Source organism: Anolis sagrei, chromosome 5 (assembly GCF_037176765.1).
Source record: "Anolis sagrei isolate rAnoSag1 chromosome 5, rAnoSag1.mat, whole genome shotgun sequence".
In the NCBI taxonomy this organism is placed as follows: domain Eukaryota; kingdom Metazoa; phylum Chordata; class Lepidosauria; order Squamata; family Dactyloidae; genus Anolis; species Anolis sagrei.
In genome coordinates this window covers 172,506,367-172,524,833 of record NC_090025.1, presented here as the reverse complement: position 1 = coordinate 172,524,833, position 18,467 = coordinate 172,506,367, and the positions used below count along the sequence as shown (strand labels likewise).

The following is an 18,467-nucleotide window of genomic DNA, read 5'->3' as shown; positions in this document are numbered from 1 at the left end:
TTCACATTTGGACATATTGAATATTCTTGCCAAGTTTGGCCCAGATCCATCATTGTGTGGGTCCAGAGTGCCCTCTGGATGTAGGTGAACTACAACTCCAAACTCAAGATCAGTGCCCACCAAACCATTTCAGTATTTTCTGTTGGTCATAGGAGTTCTGTGTGCAAAGTTTGATCAATTCCATTGTTGGTGGGGTTCCGGATGCTTTTTGATTGTAGGTGAACTATAAATCCCAGCAACTACAACTCCCAAATAAGAGAACCAATCACATCCCCCCCTCAACCCCACTAGTATTGAAATTTGGGCATGTCGAATATTTATATCAAATTTGGTCCAGTGAATGAAAATACATCCTGCATATCGGATATTTACATGACGATTCATAGCAGTAGCAAAATTACAGTTATGAAGTAGCAACAAAAATAATTTTATGGTTGGGGGTCAGCACAACATGAGGAGCTGTATTAAGGGGTTGCATCATTAGAAAGGTTGAGAAACACTGTTCTAGAGAGATCTTGAGGATTTCAGAAATGGGTGAAGGCTACAGCAAGAGATGCCTAGACACCAACAAAATACTCAGCATGCATCAAAATCAAGTTTTGCTTTTCAGATTTTTTTCTCCAAATATTTTTGAGCCATACTTAGTTGAACCTGTAGATGTAGAACCCATGGATATAGAGGGCTGACTGTGTAATTGCCTGATTATACTTTGCACTGTGAAATACTGCCTGTGGCGATGGAAGGATGGCTGGAGAGTCATGCTCTACTCCATCTTCACTTCTATGTGCAAACCACAGATATTTTTGGATCAAAGGCCATGATGCCTTGGCAGGCATGGATGCTTTCATTCACTTAAATAAAGGGAACAGCTCTGGATTTGAATCCTTTAGCACACACCAGGCAAGGTTTTGGCACTTGCTGCAGCACATATGAGAAGCAATCATTATGCCTTGGATTTCTAAGATTTCCCTATGGCTCAGGACTTGGCAGCTACTACCTTATTGCATAACTAGAAATTAGGGAGGGGGGTGGCATTGCTCAGTCTGAAGGATATAAAAATTAAAACATCAGCAGCCTTGCCAGCATGAGAAGAAGAATAATTCATTACAGCACGGCACATTTCAAGAGTAAGGTTTTCAGAGTCAAAGGCTGCCTGTCACTGTGAATTTGTATGATGAAATTTTGGAATCTGGACAGATGCTGAACTCCAGAATATGGTGCATATCTTGTATCCTTTAATCCTTTCTTGTGGTACACATGGCATCCACTAAATTAAGAAGAAATCTCACTCTGAGGGCAGACTATATACATAATGTAACAGATATCTTGACAGCTGGGGAGCTCTGAGCACAAATGAATCCAGAATCTTGTTGTGTGCTGTTTATTTTAGATACAGTCTATAGAAGACTGCAATAGAAGACTTTCAGAAATCCTTGATGGATAGTTTGCTTTTACTCAAAAATACTGCACAGCTGGCCCCGATTCCCAACACAGCACTGACACTTTGAGGCAAAATGCATTCCCTGCATTCCCAGCTGTGTCCCTTAATGATGCCCCTCTTATGTAAAAAGAGCCCACAATGTCAAGACAGCAGTTCACTTGAGATGCTGGGAAAGTTCCAAAACATGTACCTTTTCCTGCTTCTGGCTGAAAGAGATGCTACACCACTGTACGTTGCCTCAGACTCTCAGTGTCAACACAAGGTAAAACCTATAACACAATCTGATTTTTTTTCATGTCAGGAGCAAGTTCAAGTCGCTTCTGGTGTGAGAGAATTGGTCATCTGCAAGGACGTTGACCAGGGGACGCCTGGATGTTTTGATGTTTCACCATCATTGTGGGAGGTTTCTCTCATGTCCCTGAATGGGGAGCTGGCGCTGACTGAGGGAGCTCATCTGCGCACTTCCCAGATGCGAACCTGCGACCTGTCGGTCTTCAGTCTTGCCAGCACAAGGGTTTAACCCATTGCACCACCAGAGGCTCCTACACAATCAGATGGCTGTTTACTTTGATTTGAGTCCTGTGATTTCTATAGGGATGACTTCAGATAAGCATGCAGAGAATCACAGCCTTGACAGTAATCCAAGCAAAGCCTTAAACCAAGTGATTATTCAGCAAATAATTATGCCAGTCTCTGGAACAAAGTTATTTCTTTTAAGCTTAACCAACATCTGGTAGGTGAAAACTGACATTTCTGGCCTGAATTCTATTGCTGGTCCCAATTAAAGTATTCTGTTCTTCCAAAATGAGGGCATACTATATACTGGAAAGACTATATATTGGAAGCCTTGGAATTTCAGGTGAAAAAAAAATCCTAATCAAAACAACAATTTTTTTACCCTGAAATATAAAAAAACTGGCTAAGAGTAATTGAGAATCATATTTAAATATTTGAAAGGATATCACATTAAAGATGGGGCAAGCTTGTTTTCTGCTGCTCCAGAGCATTGCTTTTTTAAAGGGTCCCAATTCAAAATGTGGTCTTTTTAGCTCAATGTTGAGGTCCCAAAAATTGGCAAAAGTAACGTTTTTCTGAACATCAACTAGTGGCTGTTTTGCACAAATAAGTTATACAGTGTTTACAGCTGACTCTACAGAAGATGCTTGCGCTGTACATCATAAAAAGCAAATTCAATCTGTTTAGCAAACCTTGCAAATTCTGATTTGGAATCAGTAAATTTGTGGTTTTTTTATATCTATTTTATATAAATATATACTCAGTGTCATGTAAAGATTTCTCGAGTCAAATGGGGTCCCAAATGGAAAGGTTTAAGAAGTCCTCTAGACACCAGAACAGGGGTCCTTAAACTAAGGCCTGAGGGCCAGATACAGCCGTCCAAAGTCATTTACCCGGCCCTCACTCAGGGTCAACGACTTGAAAGCACACAACAACAACAACAATAACAACAACAACAATCGTATCTCATAAGTTAAAAGCAGGTCCACACTTCTCACTGAAGTTTATATTTGTTAAAATTGTTCTTCATTTTAATTATTGTTTTGTTTTTAAGTGTTTTTTTGCACTACAAATAAGATATGTGCAGTGTGCATAGGAATTCATTCATTTTTTTCTTCAAATTATAATCTGGCCCTCCAACAGTTTGAGGGATTGTGACCTGGCCCTCTATTTAAACAGTTTGAGGACCCCTGGGCTAGAACATGAAGCAATGGATTCAAACTGTAATAAGAAATTCCACCTGACTGTATGAACGGATCAAAATCATACCTTCTTTGGACATTTTTATATAGTTTTTATATATAGAGAGAATGCCTATCTGTCAGAAGTGCTTTTATTTTGTATTTCTGTATTGCAAGTAGTTGGGTCAGATGGTGCTTGTGGCTTATTCTGACTCTATGATTATATGAAAATGGGTACCAATGAAAAACTCACTTATACATAATATGAAAAACACCCATGTGACACAATGGCACAACTTATTTCACAACAAACCACACATCCACATATTACTGAATCAACTTTCCCAAAATTCATTCATTTGTCTTAGTGTTTTACAACCATGGCTGCTTCTGGGCATAGAGATGAATCAGTATCCCTGCCATCTACATACCATAAAAATGTAATGTGTGTTTTGGACTTGTATCTCATGCAACTCCCTGCTGCCATCCTGGAAAGCCTAATGGAGTGAAATTTGTTACTGTTTTATAACACTATTAACATGCAAAGCGCATTATAATTTGTGAGTGTGATTCATTTACACAGCCTTCGGGATCAACCACGATCAGGAGAGGAGATGCACAAATGCATACACCCCTGTCAGAATCAATCATCAGGATTTAACATGCTACATAATATCCATAAAGGTAGGTTTGGATGTTATCCCCTCTTTCAGTCAACAGAGCTCTGAAATACATTATCCACTGATTCCACAGCATTTCTACATGGAGATTTGAAAATGGTGCTTCAAGAGTCTAATCTTCTATCAGCTAAATCATATTTGCTAATGCAATACATGTACGGTAAATGAAAAGCCACATGTGACTAATATCACATTATTGTCATTACTCAAGAGAAGGATATACAAAGCAAATGAAAGACATGAATCTAAAGTAAATATTTCCAAATGCAAGAAGTTCTACCATCAGAAAACAGGTTGCAAGGTGCTTAAGTTTGCTTTGCATTATTGATCCAAAAGCAACAGGGGCAACTATAAACTGAAAGCCCAGGCTAACCAGTAAACCTCCCAGGACCATCTTATCAGTCAACAGCAAACTGTCACATATAAATCTCATTTTGTCGACTGTGGCTTTTGGTGTGCGTGTATGTCAAGAGAAAAATTATGTATGTTCTCTTTCAGACTCTCTGTAGAGATTGTGAGACAATTACAAAAGTGAAGTAAATTACTGTTACTCATTACTCCCCGTTTCTCTCTGCTAATGAAAGTGACCAATACGTGGAAATGTTAAGTTCAAAAAGTCAAGTCACTGTGGCAATTGACATACGCGATTGATTTCTCAGAGATGCAAAGCCTTTGAAATACTCAGAAGTAGGTCATACTGTTTAAGGGTAAAGGTTTCCCCTTGACATTAAGTCTAGTTGTGTCTGACTCTGGGCGGTGGTGCTTAACTCCATTTCTAAGCCAAAGAGCAGGTGTTATCCACAGACACCTCCAAGGTCATGTGGCCAGCATGACTGCATGGAGCGCCCTTAAGATGACCCAAAAATATTTTAAAGATGTGTGATTTTACCTCCATATCTCTGCCTACAGCTTAGATCCACATTACATTAATTAGCACTTTTATAAAACTTCTGTCACCAGGCACCAAAGATGGTTACAGAAGTCTATGAGGCAAAGAAACATGTATGCAAGGAAACATGTTTGCAATATTTCACAATATTTACCTCCCAGAGTCATCAATGCTATTCTCCAGTTGAAGTGGATAGCTGTTGCGTCTACTTAATAAAATATTTTCAAAACAACTTTGGAAATAAACATTTTGTATATTCCATGTACGTAGTTGGTGAAGTGGTGGCTAGAGAACATAATCTTCCCTTGGTGTAAAATCCAGCCATCAGAACATAAACCAATTTAGTACAGAATCCTTCAAACTTCTCCAAATAGAGTTTCCTTTCTGCTAGAACAGAGTTTTCATGACATGACAATTTTCTGTATCATTTGACAAGACATTCGAAGCCTTTTCTTTAACTGTGAAAATCTCCTACAACCTCAAACCATATTTCCTTCTTTCTCAACCTATAAAGACTTTATGCTTTAGCAAATGAAGTTGTACATGCTACTCTATGTAAACAAGATTACATTGAAAGAGGAAAATCCATCTTTGAAGCAATAAAAAACAATAATTCATATCCCAAATAAGAACTTTCATACACTGTAACCATATGCACATTTGTCGAAGGCTTTCATGGCTGGAATCACTCAGTTCTTGTGGGTTTTTTCGGGCTATATGGCCATGTTCTAGAGGCATTTCTCCTGACGTTTCGCCTGCATCTATGGCAAGCATCCTCAGAGGTGAGGTCACCTCTGAGGATGCTTGCCATAGATGCAGGCGAAACGTCAGGAGAAATGCCTCTAGAACATGGCCATATAGCCCGAAAAAACCCACAAGAACCATATGCACATTTACTTAAGAGGTAAGTCCCACTGATAACCTATAGGTATCAAATCCCATTTGATCCTGAAAGCTAAGTAGGGTCAGTTTTGGTTAGTATTTGGATGGGAGCCCAGCAACAAATACCGGAGTGACATTATATCAGCTTGATATGATATATGCTGTTATTTGTGTGTATATACAACATAGGTTTTATAGGTTTGTTCTCAAGTTGCATTTGTAAGTTGAAAGAGGCACATTTTTAACTGTAACTCCAGCTGTGTGTGTGTGTGTTCGCTTGGATAGCATAATGAAGAGTTAACACCCCTGTGGCATTTGCTTTGCTCTCTGTGCCCCTGTTCAGAAGATTTCCAATTCTGTTCAGCAGAATTGGGTTTTAAAAAATGGTTTGTTGTGGAAACAAGGATTGGTGAGGAAGCTTCAGTGCAGACACCTTTTCCCCATGATAACTCTTCCAGGAGTGAATTTCGCTCCCTAGGGGTAGATTTCTCTCAATTCCTGTTGTCTCACTCCCATTCTTAACTATGAGTAATTTGTAAGTCAGATGTTTGTAACTTGAGGATTGCATGTACATAAATATACTTAGATATTAGTTGTTTGTATATGCAAATTGTATATGAACACACAAAACAGGTTTTGAAATATGGACACCTTGACTTTAAATGAAATTTGGAAACATTTTAATCCTAATGTAATGAATTTAATTGTTGTTGCTGTGTGCCTTCAAGTTGTGTCCAACTTATACCACATTATTATTATTATTATTATTATTATTATTATTATTATTTTGTCGTGTCAGGAGTGAGTTGAGAAACTGCAAGTCGCTTCTGGTGTGAGAGAATTGGCCGTCTGCAAGGACGTTGCCCAGGGGACGCCTGGATGATTTGATGTTTTTATCATCCTTGTGGGAGGCTTCTCTCATGTCCCTGCATGAGGAGCTGGAGCTGATAGAGGGAGCTCATCCGCCTCTCCCTGGAGTCGAACCTATGACCTGTCAGTCTTCAGTCCTCCCAGCACAGGGGTTTAACCCACTGTGCTATCAGGAGCTCCATACCACATTACAATTGCTCTAGCGCTGAGATATTTTTAGGTTCAGAAGAGACAGGAAGACAATTTAGTCTAGTACATAAATGCAATGTGTGTGCTGCCTGTCAATTTATGTCGACCCTATGAATTTCATAGGTTTTTCCTTAGGCAAGAAATACTCAGAGGTGGTTTTGCCAGTTCCTTCCTCTGAAATCTGGCCTACCACATCTGGCATTCGTTAGCAGTCTCCCACCCAATTACTAATACACTGATCATAATCCAGTATGTTAAACAGGATATAGCTTTGCTGCTGTGCAAATTAGACAACACAATAAGCAAGTCACCTGTATAGACATTTCATCAAATTTCATCAGGTTTCATCAACATGGTATGTGAAAAAAGAGCTCAGGCAGAACACTTTAAACAAGATTTATTATTGTATCATAACATGAATGCAGAACATAATAGCTTTTTAGAAGTCGCTGCTCTGAATTGGCCAATGCAATGATCAGCACAACCCCATTAACAAGGTTTATAGTTACAAAATGGAAGAAACCAATTATATAAACAAGTACAAAAGGGGAACCTATTCCTAAAATGGAAAGATGTGAAAATCAGCAATATCTTTCTGTGGAAAAGCCTTTGGAATACTCAAATATTACTGCTTGTTAATTTGTGAATTGCTTTCCACCCTGAAATGCTGGGTAAACACCCCAAACCAAACATATAATTACATGTGATTACAAGTCTGAATAGCTTGGGCTGACAAACTTCTTCATGAAGCTGAATACATGATCTATGCAGCAAAATCTGTACAAAGAGATAACCAAAAAATGGATACATGACAAATTTTCAATGATGTATACATTATTTAGCAACCCAAAAGAGTATTACTCATCTTTTTCTGTATGACAAATAAGAACCATCTCCAACTTGTCAAACCATGGGACTAAAACAGCGCAGTCAAGAAAAATTAAACAAAGATTCCTTTAATAACATGTTCATGCTCTCCACATTACACTTGGCCCCTTCGCCTTGGCATAGCTTTCAAAATGTTGTTAGATATATTTCCATTTGTACCTAAATGGTACAGCAAATGGTACAAATGGCAAGCTGTTTAACCTCAGCAGACTGAAAGCCAAAACCAAGGTTACAACAACATCTGTTATAGAACTCCAGTATGCTGATGACAACATCATCTGTGCGCATTCAGAAGGAGATCTACAAGCCACTCTAAACACCTTTGCAGAAGCATACGAGAAGCTCAGCCTGTCATTGAACATCAAGAAAATCAAAGTGCTGTTCCAGCAGTCACCAGGCAACCCCTTCCCAATGCCAGAGATACAGCTTAATGGTGTAACATTAGAAAATGTTGACAATTTCCGCTACCTTGGCAGCCACCTCTCCACCAAAGTCAACATCGACACCAAAATACAACACTGCCTGAGCTCTGCGAGCGCAGCATTTTCCCAAATGAAGCAGAGCGTGTTTGAGGACCGAGACATCCGTAGGGATACCAAGATGCTTGTTTATAAAGCTATTGTCCTCCCAACCCTGCTCTATGCCTGTGAGACGTGGACTGTCTACAGACGCCACATGCAACTCCTGGAATGATTCCTTCAGTGCTGCCTCCGGAAAATCCTGGAAATCTCTTGGGAAGACAGGCAGACAAGAAGAAGCAAAGACCACCAGCATTGAAGCGATGGTCCTCTGCCATCAACTCCGCTGGACCAGCCATGTTGTCCGGATGCCCGACCACCGTCTCCCAAAGCAGTTGCTCTACTCCTAACTTAGGAACGGAAAAACGGAATGTTCGTGGACAGGAAAAGAGATTTAAAGATGGGCTCAAAGCCAACCTTAAAAATTCTGGCATAGACACTGAGAACTGGGAAGCCCTGGCCCTTGAGCGCTCCAGCTGGAGGTCAGCTGTGACCAGCAGTGCTGCAGAATTTGAAGAGGCACAAATGGAGGGTGAAAGAGAGAAACATGCCAAGAGGAAGGTGCGTCAAGCCAACCCCGACCGAGACCGCCTTCCACCTGGAAACCAATGCCTCACTGCGGAAGAAGATGCAGATCAAGAATAGGCTCCACAGCCACCTACAGACTCACAAGAATTCTGATCCTGGAAGACTATCCTACTCGGCCAACGAGGGATCACCTAAGTAAGTCAGTAAGTAAGGTACAGCAAAAGATTGCATGACTGTATGCAAAGAACCACAAAAGACAGTTCGCTAAGTCACTAATTCTCCTTTCCTACCAGCTGCAACAATAGTCCTTTGCTGTCGCAATATCTTCTTGGCTATAGTAAGTCAAGGAGAGATTTGCTACTCCCTTCTTCTATGTCGCTTGTTCATGATCACCATGGCTAAACAGAGATTCAAACTTTGGCTCTTCCAGACTCCAGGAAAGATGAAATGTACAAATATAGGATGGGTTGCACTTGGCTTCAAAGCAGAATACATGTTATAAACCTGTGGTCTTAGACCAAAAGATGAACATGAGTCAATGGTATGATGCAGTGGCCCAAAAAGCCAATGCATTTCTGGGCTGCATCGACAGGAGCGCAGTGTCCAGATGAAGGGATATAGCAGTGCCATTCTGTTCTGCTTTGACCAGGTCTCACCTGGACAACTGTGCCTAGTTTGATTATCAATTCAAGAAGGATATTGATAATCTAGAATTTGAAGATAGTGATCTAAGTTCTGAAAATTAAGCTTGTGTGTGTGTGTGTGTGTGTGCCAGCAGCGACTTGAGAAACTGCAAGTCACTTTTAGTGTGAAAGAATTTACCATCTGCAAGGACGTTGCCCAGAGGACACCTTGAAGTGACATTTAGAAAGAAGTGCCTTCTGAAGATTTCCAACAGCAAGACATCAGATTTTTTTAATCTTCCAGAAACGATTCAAAATTCATTTTTATTTTTTTTAAAAGAGAAACATTCAAATTTTAAAGAGGAATAAGAAAGAACACTCAAAGAACAGGGGAAATCCTGACATGAAAAAAATCAGGGCCAGCTAACACCTCCCAACAAAGAATTCCTCAGGTAGGAAGCAGCCAGTTGTTGAAACTGCAGGGCCATTCAATGCTAATCAAGGTGACCAATTGCAAATTCACACTTGTCTCAAGCAGAGAAGAGTTCTTTCTCCCACCCTGGACATTACACAAATATATAAACCCCACTTGCCTAGTTTCCAACAGACCTCACAACTTCTGAGGATGCCCTGCCATAGATGCAGGTGAAACATCAGGAGAGAATGCTTCTGGAACATGGCCATATAGCCTGGAAAACTCAGCAATCCATTTTAAATATATATAATATCAATACACACTACAGATGAAACTCAATTTACTGCAGGATGCTATCAACCAATGGTAACCCAAGAAACCTATGGTAACCCAAAAAAATTAGTTGTGTAGAATTTGGTTTGGAATACAATTATTGTGTTTGGTTTACTTGAAACATTTATTCGGGAAATGACTGTAAATTGAATTGTTGTTTTTTTATTTGAAAACAGAGCTACAGGAGTCCTGAACTGTAAAGGAACCCTTTGGTTGTGCCAGATTATGAGAATCAAACAATGGTAAGAAGAAATAAACCATCAACATTTGTAAAAGAACAACAAATTATGTCTCTAATATACTCTTCCACAATGTTAACCAGACTTAAAGCATTCATTCCGATAAAAAGAACTTGCTCAGAGTTACAAAGATCTGACATTGTACATCATGGCTTCTCAGACAATCGGATGTACATAAACTGATGAGGGGCAAGTTGCATATTTGGCTACAATTTCTCTTTTTCCCAGAAAGATGCAATCGTCTGAAGGCCAATAACTAATGTACTACTTTGACTATCACTTCTGCACACACATAGGCCCCTTCCACACGTTTGAATAAAATTCCACATTTTCTGCTTTGAGCTGGAATATATGGCAGTGTGGACTCAGATAACCCAGTTCAAAGCAGATATGAAGGATTTTATGCCTTGATATTCTGGGTTATATGGCTGTGTGGAAGGGCCCTTAAAGTCTACCTGCTACATAACTGTTAGAAAAAAAAATGTAAGGGGGGGGGGTCTTGTCTGAAGCATTTTATTTAGTATTCCAAACCAAAGTATGATATTTCACAATTCATTTTATTCCCAGGAAAAATAAAGCTTTGAAGAAAAAGGGTCTATTAACTATATCTATATCTATATATTCATTTTTGTCCCATGGGCCTTTATATCTCTCCAAACAGTACAGCACAAGAACAAGAAGTTCTTTAGATACTATGATTCAAATCATTAAGCTTTTACAGAATGAAAACCAGCACTGGGAATTATGCTGAGAAATAAATAATATGGCAGAGTTTATGGACTATCTCATTGCCTAGATATTTGTGATTCTGTGACTGTCATCAACACCATTAAGCATAGCTAGTGGTAAGAGAAGATGAGACTTCCAGTCCAACAACATCTAAAAGGCCACACATTTCCTATCACTATAACAAAGCACTGAATGGCTGATGCAACAAATGAATTCAAGGTGTTTCAAGAAAAAAAACAAGTGTATGTTCTATATTTTGAGGGTTTTTTCTCCTTTGATGAGAATCTTTTCAACACATGACAACAACATACTTTAAAGGCAAATATCCTGTAATATCACCTGTGTAGTGGAGCCCCTGAAGGCGCAATGGGTTAAACCCTTGTGCCGACAGTATTGCTGACCTAAAGGTTGGTGGGTCGAATCCAGGGAGTGGGGTGAGCTCAGTCTGTCAGCTTCAGCTTCCCATGTGGAAGAGCATGAGAGAAGCCTCTCACAGGATGGTAAAACATCCGGACGTTCCCTGAGTAACATCTCTGCAAACGGCCAATTCTCTCACACCAGAAGCGACTTGCAGTTTCTCAAGTCACTCCTGATATGAAAGAAAACCTGTGTAGTTATATGGAAAGGGAAGGACAAAAAGAAAAAACAATGATGCTGGGGAAAATTGAAGGAAAAAGGAAGAGCGGCCGACCAAGGGCAAGATGGATGGATGATATCCTTGAAGTGGCTGGATTGACCTTGAAGGAGCTGGGGGTGGTGACAGCCAACAGGGAGCTCTGGCGTGGACTGGTCCATAAAGTCACGAAGAGTTGGAAATGATTGAATGAATGAACAACAAAAGAAAGAAGAAAGAAAAAGGGGATCAGAAAGAAAAGGCAGTTGTCTCAAAGCCACCTATTTCTAGAACATCTGGCCTCGTGGAGTCTTTGGAGCCATGGCAATGTGGTAGGCGATTTTCCAAGCCACCTTTCTTATCATACCTTGGTTTGAAGAATACTTCAAAGCCAGGTATTTAAGATACCTTGGAGCCAGATATCTCCCTCCATTCTTGGAGATGCCACCATTTCCCTGAATAAGAAAGCCACTCATGTAAAGGAAGATTGCACAAGGGGTTTAACATTCTAGAATTACTGTCAAAAAACCCCAAATTATTTTAAAATCTCATTAAGCATAATGATTTTGGAGAACCCAATTCGTGATTTTAAACATTTCTTACAGCTCTTCATTATGTAATCTGGTTGGACAAAACTGCAGCAAGAACTAGGTCAAAATCTTGAGCATACTAATGATAATAGCTGATCACTTGATCCAGCTGACAAAAGGGCAGTGTTCCTCTGAGGTTCAATCTGTTCCCAAAATCATGGAGTTGGAAAAGACCACAAGGATCATTCAGCTCAATCTCTTGCATTCAGAAATACACAATGGAATATACAATGAAAGCACTCCCAACAGGTGGCCACCCAGACTTTGTTGTTCTCTTTCTCTAAGGCAGTGGTTCCAACCTGTAGTCTGTGGACCATCAGTGGTCCGCAAGAACGAATAAATGGTCCACGGCCACACCATTACTACATTGTTGCCCCTAAACATGGGGCAACAAGAGTGACTAGTCTCGCAAAACCCTCTTATAGTGCTGAGGCCATGGGTATGTCGGGAGCGGAGAAGATGACTACCCACAAAAGATTACTACTACATCAGCCCTAGATTATTAAATATGGTTTTACGTGGGCGAGCAGATGGTGACTATTGGAAGGCATATGTTCTGTATCGAAAACTAGAGCTGATGAGGTCTATCCAATGCAATTTTCTGAATCAGCACCCCAAATAACCAAACCAAATCAAAAGTTGACCAAAAACTAAATGCATAACCCTTTTGGTACTAATGTTGGAGAGTGGTCCCTGTTCAAGTGGTCCCTGGTCAAAAAAAAAAAAAAGGTTGGGAACCACTGCTCTAAGGAATACAGTAAGACCCCAGTATTCACTGGAGATATATTCCAAAATGCATCTACCTCATGGATAATTGAAATAATGGATAGTACCAAACCTATATTTTGATTATATTTGGGCTAGAAGTATGTCATTGAATAGCTTTGGCAGACCTAGAAAGGCTATGACAGTGGTTCTCAACCTGTGGGTCCCCAGATGTTTTAGACTTCAACTCCCAGAAATCCTAACAGCTGGTAAACTGGTTGGGATTTCTGGGAGTTGTAGGTCAAAGCATCTGGGGACCCACAGATTGAGAGCAATTGGGCTATAAACACTTCCAGAAGGATTTTTTCTTAAAATGTGGGTAAATGAAATTATGGATATTGAGTCCACAGATAAGGGGGTCATACTGTGATCTATTTCTAATGGTAGCTTGAATGCAGAAGATAATAGTAATAATAATAATAATAATAATAATACTTCATTTATATTCCTCCCTATTTTCCCAAAGGAACTCAGAGCAGATTACAAACATAAAAGACAGACATTCAATGCCAGAACATAAAACAATACACTCATAATAACGAAAATTGACAAACCAACATATAAAAACAAATTATGACTTAACAACTACAATTAAATGAAAAACACAACCTGTTATATCAGACATGAAACAGAATATCAAATATCAAAGATCTTACCTATGTGCTTGAACTCTGAAATATCCCTACCCTGTTGCATCTTTTACTCAAATCTATACAAAGAAATCTCTCAAAATTACTTCCAGCCTTGCTTTTGATAATTAATGGAATGGTGTAACTTCCCCTTTGATTTTTTTAAAAATACAGATTTATCAATGCAAAACAGTATTATTTACTAATATGTAAATAAGTTAAAATTGCTTGGTTCCTCATACACACACAATGAAGCTTTGATCAATGGCTAGCAAATTCGCTACACTTCTTCCTATGAGAATGCATCTGTCTCAAAAGCTATCTCAGAAATGCAAGGCCATCAAGTTTAGGGTGGCATTTCCCTAATGATGTATCTTAACATACTGAGAAAATACTAACCAAGCATGAGAAGTATTGCTGTTTCAAAGCAAGACCTAAAGACTAATTGTGTGGTATTTATTCCTTGGAAGAGAGAAAGGTTTAGTCATACAGAATTGTATACTGGGTTCATTTCCTCATTTCAACACTAGCGGTTCCATCCCCAGCTCCAAATACATATATTGCCTCATCCTAGAAATACTCTTTAAAAGTGCCTACTGTACACTTTTGGGGAAACATCAAACACGTCCATCAATCCCCCTGAAACATGCAAATCCCAAATGGACCAACTGTGCATCTCTTTTTAGAACAGAGCCCAAATATTAGCCCTATTCCAAGTAGTGACCAGGAAGAAGACAATTCTTTAGGCTATAATTCCATTTCAACAGATATGGAGTCTTTTCCATTTTAGAAATTTGGTTATGTAACAAAAGCTGAACTGAATGAAGAAGCCTTCCCTTTCAAACTGGATGGCTTTCCTTCCTCCCATATCCTCATCTTGGTTTGCAGAAACCCTGCAAAATCTCTCAGGTAACACACAAACACAAAGGAAGGGGACAAGAAATAAAGATTTCCAGACCATGGGTTGCTGTGAGTTTTCCAGGATGTATGGCCATGTTCTAGAAGCATTCTCTCCTGATGTTTTGCCCACATCTATGGCAGGCATCCTCTTGGAAACTAGGCAATTGAGGCTTATATATCTGTGGAATGTCCAGGGTGGGAGAAAAAACTGTTGGAGGCAAGTGTGAATGTTGCAATTGGCCACCTTGATTAATAATGTAATAATAAACTTTATTTATACCCCGTCACCATCTCCCCGAAGGGACTTGGGGCGGCTAACATGAGGCCAAGCCCAAGAATTACAATAAGACAAAATAAAATAGATACAGAAGAATAACATCAAATAAAATGCTGAACAATAACAAAATAATACAATAAAGTAATAACAATAATATAATGACACCAAATATAATGTGATAAAAGAATTAAACACAACACTGAATACCCTTGCAGCTTCAAAACCTAGCTGCTTCCTGTCTGGGGGAATCCTTTATTGGGAGGTGATGACCTGGCCTTTGCTATAGCTGAACACTCAAGAAAACAAGGGAAATCCAAACAAGAATCAATCAGGGCCAACTAACAGTTCCCATCAAAGGATCCCCCAGGCAGCAACCAGCCAGGCTTTGTAGCTGCAAGGCCATTCAATGCTAATCAAGGTGGCCAATTGCAACAGTCACATTTGCTTCCAACAGACAGGAGTTCGTTCTCCTATCCTGGACATTCCACAGATATATAAACCCCACTTGCCTAGTTTCCAACAGACCTCACATCCTCTGAGGATGCCTGGCATAGATGTGAGCGAGACGTGAGGAGGGAATGCTTTCTGGAACATAGCCATACAGCCCAGAAAACTCACAGAAACCCAGCGATTCTGGCCATGAAAGCTTTCAACAACACAAGAAATAAAGATTTCCAGGCTATGTGTTGTTGTGGGTTTTCCAGACTGTATGACCATGTTGCAGAAGCATTCTCTCCTGACATTTTGCCCACATCTATGGCAGGCATCCTCTGAGGCTGAAGGGTTTGTTGGAAACAAGGCAAGTGGGGTTTATGTGGGAAAAATGTCAGATATATCAATCTTACTTGCCTAGTTTCCAACAGATCTCACAACTTCTGATGATGCCTGCCACATATGTGGGTGAAACAACAGGAGAGAATGCTTTTGGAACATAGCCATACAACCTAGACAACTCACAGAAACCCAGTAATGCTAGCCATGAAAGACAACACAAGAAATAAAGATTTCCAGGCTATGTGTTTTTGTGGGTTTTCTGGGCTGTATGACCATGTTCCAGAAGCATTCTCTCCTGACATTTTGCCCACATCTGTGGCAGGCATCCTCTGAGGTTGAGGGGTCTGTTGGAAACAAGGCAAGTGGGGTTTATGTGGGCAAAATGTCACAACCTCTGATGATGCCTGCCATAGATGTGGGTGAGACGTGAGGAGAGAATGCTTCTGGAACATAGCCATACAGCCCGGAAAACTCACAGCAACCCAGTGATTCTCTCCCTGAAAGCCTTCGAAGGGACATATTGCTCCAAATTCCCAATGCCACATAAGCTCTCCTCCTGTTATTTAACCAAATGTAATAATAACGCCAATGGTAATACCTATAGTGTATCAAGAGGTGCAATGCCCACATCCCAGTGTCTCCAGGAAAGACAAGGCAGCAGGACAGCAAAAGGGAGAGGATGCTGGGCCTGGGAGGTCCAGCCAGGGAAGCCGGAGGGGAAGACCTGGAGCCTGGGAGCAAGAGGAAGCCTTACCTGGCGAGGCCGAAGAAGCCGGGCTGGAGAGCAGGAGGAGGAGGAGAGGGAGAGCCCTCCAGAGCCATAGGCGGCGGGCGAGGAGCAGCAGCGAGACCAAGGCGACCCTCGAGCATGCCGCCCCATCCATGGCCACGCCAAGCCTCAAGTCCTCCTCCTTCTTACCCGCGTCGGCATCCTTCCCTCCTCCGAGGGAAGCATCCCCCCGCTTTCCGCCTTCTCCTCGGAGCATCCAAGCAGGCAGGCGCCCAAGGCATCGGAGGGAGGGAAGGGGAGGGGGGTCCGGAGAGGAGTCCCCCACCTCTCCCTTTCTCAGGCAGGTGGGGAAGGAGGAGAATCAGAACCAGCGGGAAGGGAAATGGCAAGCGAGTTCAAGCGAGCTTCTCCGGCAGGGAAAGCGGGGGAGGAAGGAGGAAGAGGAGGAGGGGAGGGGGACCCGGCGAAAGGAGGGGGGATCCTCTTATTGGAGAGCAGTGGGAGGAGGCCGAGGAGCCCATTCGTCCCGGGCAGGGGCTGTGATGGAGGGCGGCGAGGAAGGGAAACCCGCACGCATTGGAGGGAAGGAGGAGAAGGAGGAGGAGGAGGAAGAGGAGGAGGGCGCGCAAGGAGCCAGGAAGAGCCTTCCAGGAAGGGAGAGGGAAGGGGAGGAGGAGGAGGGCGGGGAGAGGCCTCTCACGACCCCGCAGCCCACTCCCAACGCGGCTCAAATGGGAAAAGAGGAGGAGGGAGGCTTATAACGGGAAGAGAGGAGGAAGAAGGGAGGAGGAGGAGGAGACTCCCTCAGCTCGCCTGCCCTCCTGCTCCGTCCGGGCCACGGCTCTCGCTTTCTTCCAGGAGGGAAGGTGAGCTGAGATGGGGGGCTCTTCACGTGGGAAGGGACTGCTTCTCCTCTTCCTCCTCCTCCTCCTGCTCTAGCTAACGGGGAGTTCTCTCCTCCTCCTCCTCCTCCTTGTCTCCTCCTCCTCCTCCTCTTGGTCCAGCTAACAGTGAGCTGCTCTCCTCCTCCTCTTCGTCTCCTCCTCCTCCTTCTTTCTTTCTTCTTCCCTCGCTTCCCGGTGGCGCTTCGTTTTGGGGAGAAGGAGGAGGAGGAGGGGGCGAGGGAAGGAAAGGGAAGAACAGGGAGGAAAAGGTTGAGGAGGACTCAAGGAGGCAGCACCTGCGCGCGCACGCACGCACGCACACACACAAACACGGGGCTCGAGAGAAAGCCCCGCCGGAGACAGAGAGCGAGAGCGCGCAGGGAGGGAAGAAGGGAGGTGGACAAGGCAGGACAGGCCGGAGCGGGAGCGCGCAGGAGGCCAAGGGGAGGGGCGGAGGAGGAGGAGGCGGAGCTTAGAGGGGAAAGCGTTTCATTAACAAAACAAAAAAAGGACGTGGGGGAAAGAGGAGGAGGAGGAGGCGCGCTCGGGGGGAGGGGGGCGTCATGAGCTCACTGGCCCTGGCGCCTCCCCCTTTCCTCCCCCTCCTCTTACTCCTCCTCCTCCTCCTTGCAGTCCCGTTGTAGAGGTGAAAAGGAGGAGGAGGAGGGGGCAACGAGGGTCCGTGGGCGGCCGTGGCCAAGGGAAAAGGAGTGGGCGCCTGTGGAGGCGGCTTGCCCTCCTTCCCTCCCTCACCCCTCATACACACGCATTGCCGGCTTTGTTCCAAACCTCCGCCTTGTCTAAGGACAAAAGGCAGAAGGGGCTGTGGGTGCATCTATACCGGAGAATTTATTTATTTACTTCACTTGTACACCGCTTTTCTCACCCCCCGCGGTGGACTCAAAGCTAGCAAAATGCTAGCAAAATGTAATACCTCACATACCTGTTGTTTGGTCGCTTCCGACTCTTCGTGACCTCATGGACTAGCCCACGCCAGAGCACCCTATCGGCCGTCACCACCCCCAGCTCCTTTAGAGTACTTCACTTCAAGTGTATCCAATGTCTTGTCGAAGGCTTTCATGGCCGGAATCACTGGGTTGTTGTAGGTATTTCCGGGCTATATGGCCATGTCCTAGAGCAGTGGTTTTCAGCCTGGGGTCCCCAGATGTTTTTGGCCTACAACTCCCAGAAATCCCAGCCAGTTTACCAGCTGTTAGGATTTCTGGGAGTTGAAGGCCAAAAACATCTGGGGACCACAGGTTGAGAACCACTGTTCTAGAGGCATTTTCTCCTGACGTTTCGCCTGCATCTATGGCAAGCATCCTCAGAGGTAGTGAGGTCTGTTGGAAGTAGGAAAATGGGTTTATATATCCACCCTGGTCAT

At 42.5% G+C, this 18,467-nt stretch overlaps 1 protein-coding gene across 6 annotated transcripts in view; it reads right to left on the bottom strand.

The window, feature by feature from the left end:
- KIAA1549 (KIAA1549 ortholog) overlaps window positions 1-17,441 on the bottom strand; it is a 159,510-nt gene extending 142,069 nt beyond the window's left edge. For 5 of the 6 annotated variants that reach the window (XM_060776857.2, XM_067469239.1, XM_060776858.2 and 2 more), the window contains exon 1: window positions 16,224-17,441. In XM_060776857.2, the coding sequence (XP_060632840.2) occupies window positions 16,224-16,455 (232 nt within the window). In that variant the 5' untranslated portion in view covers window positions 16,456-17,441. The remainder of the gene's footprint in view (window positions 1-16,223) is intronic. The other variant, XM_067469241.1, reaches the window with a different exon arrangement.
- Window positions 17,442-18,467: the final 1,026 nt, after the last annotated feature.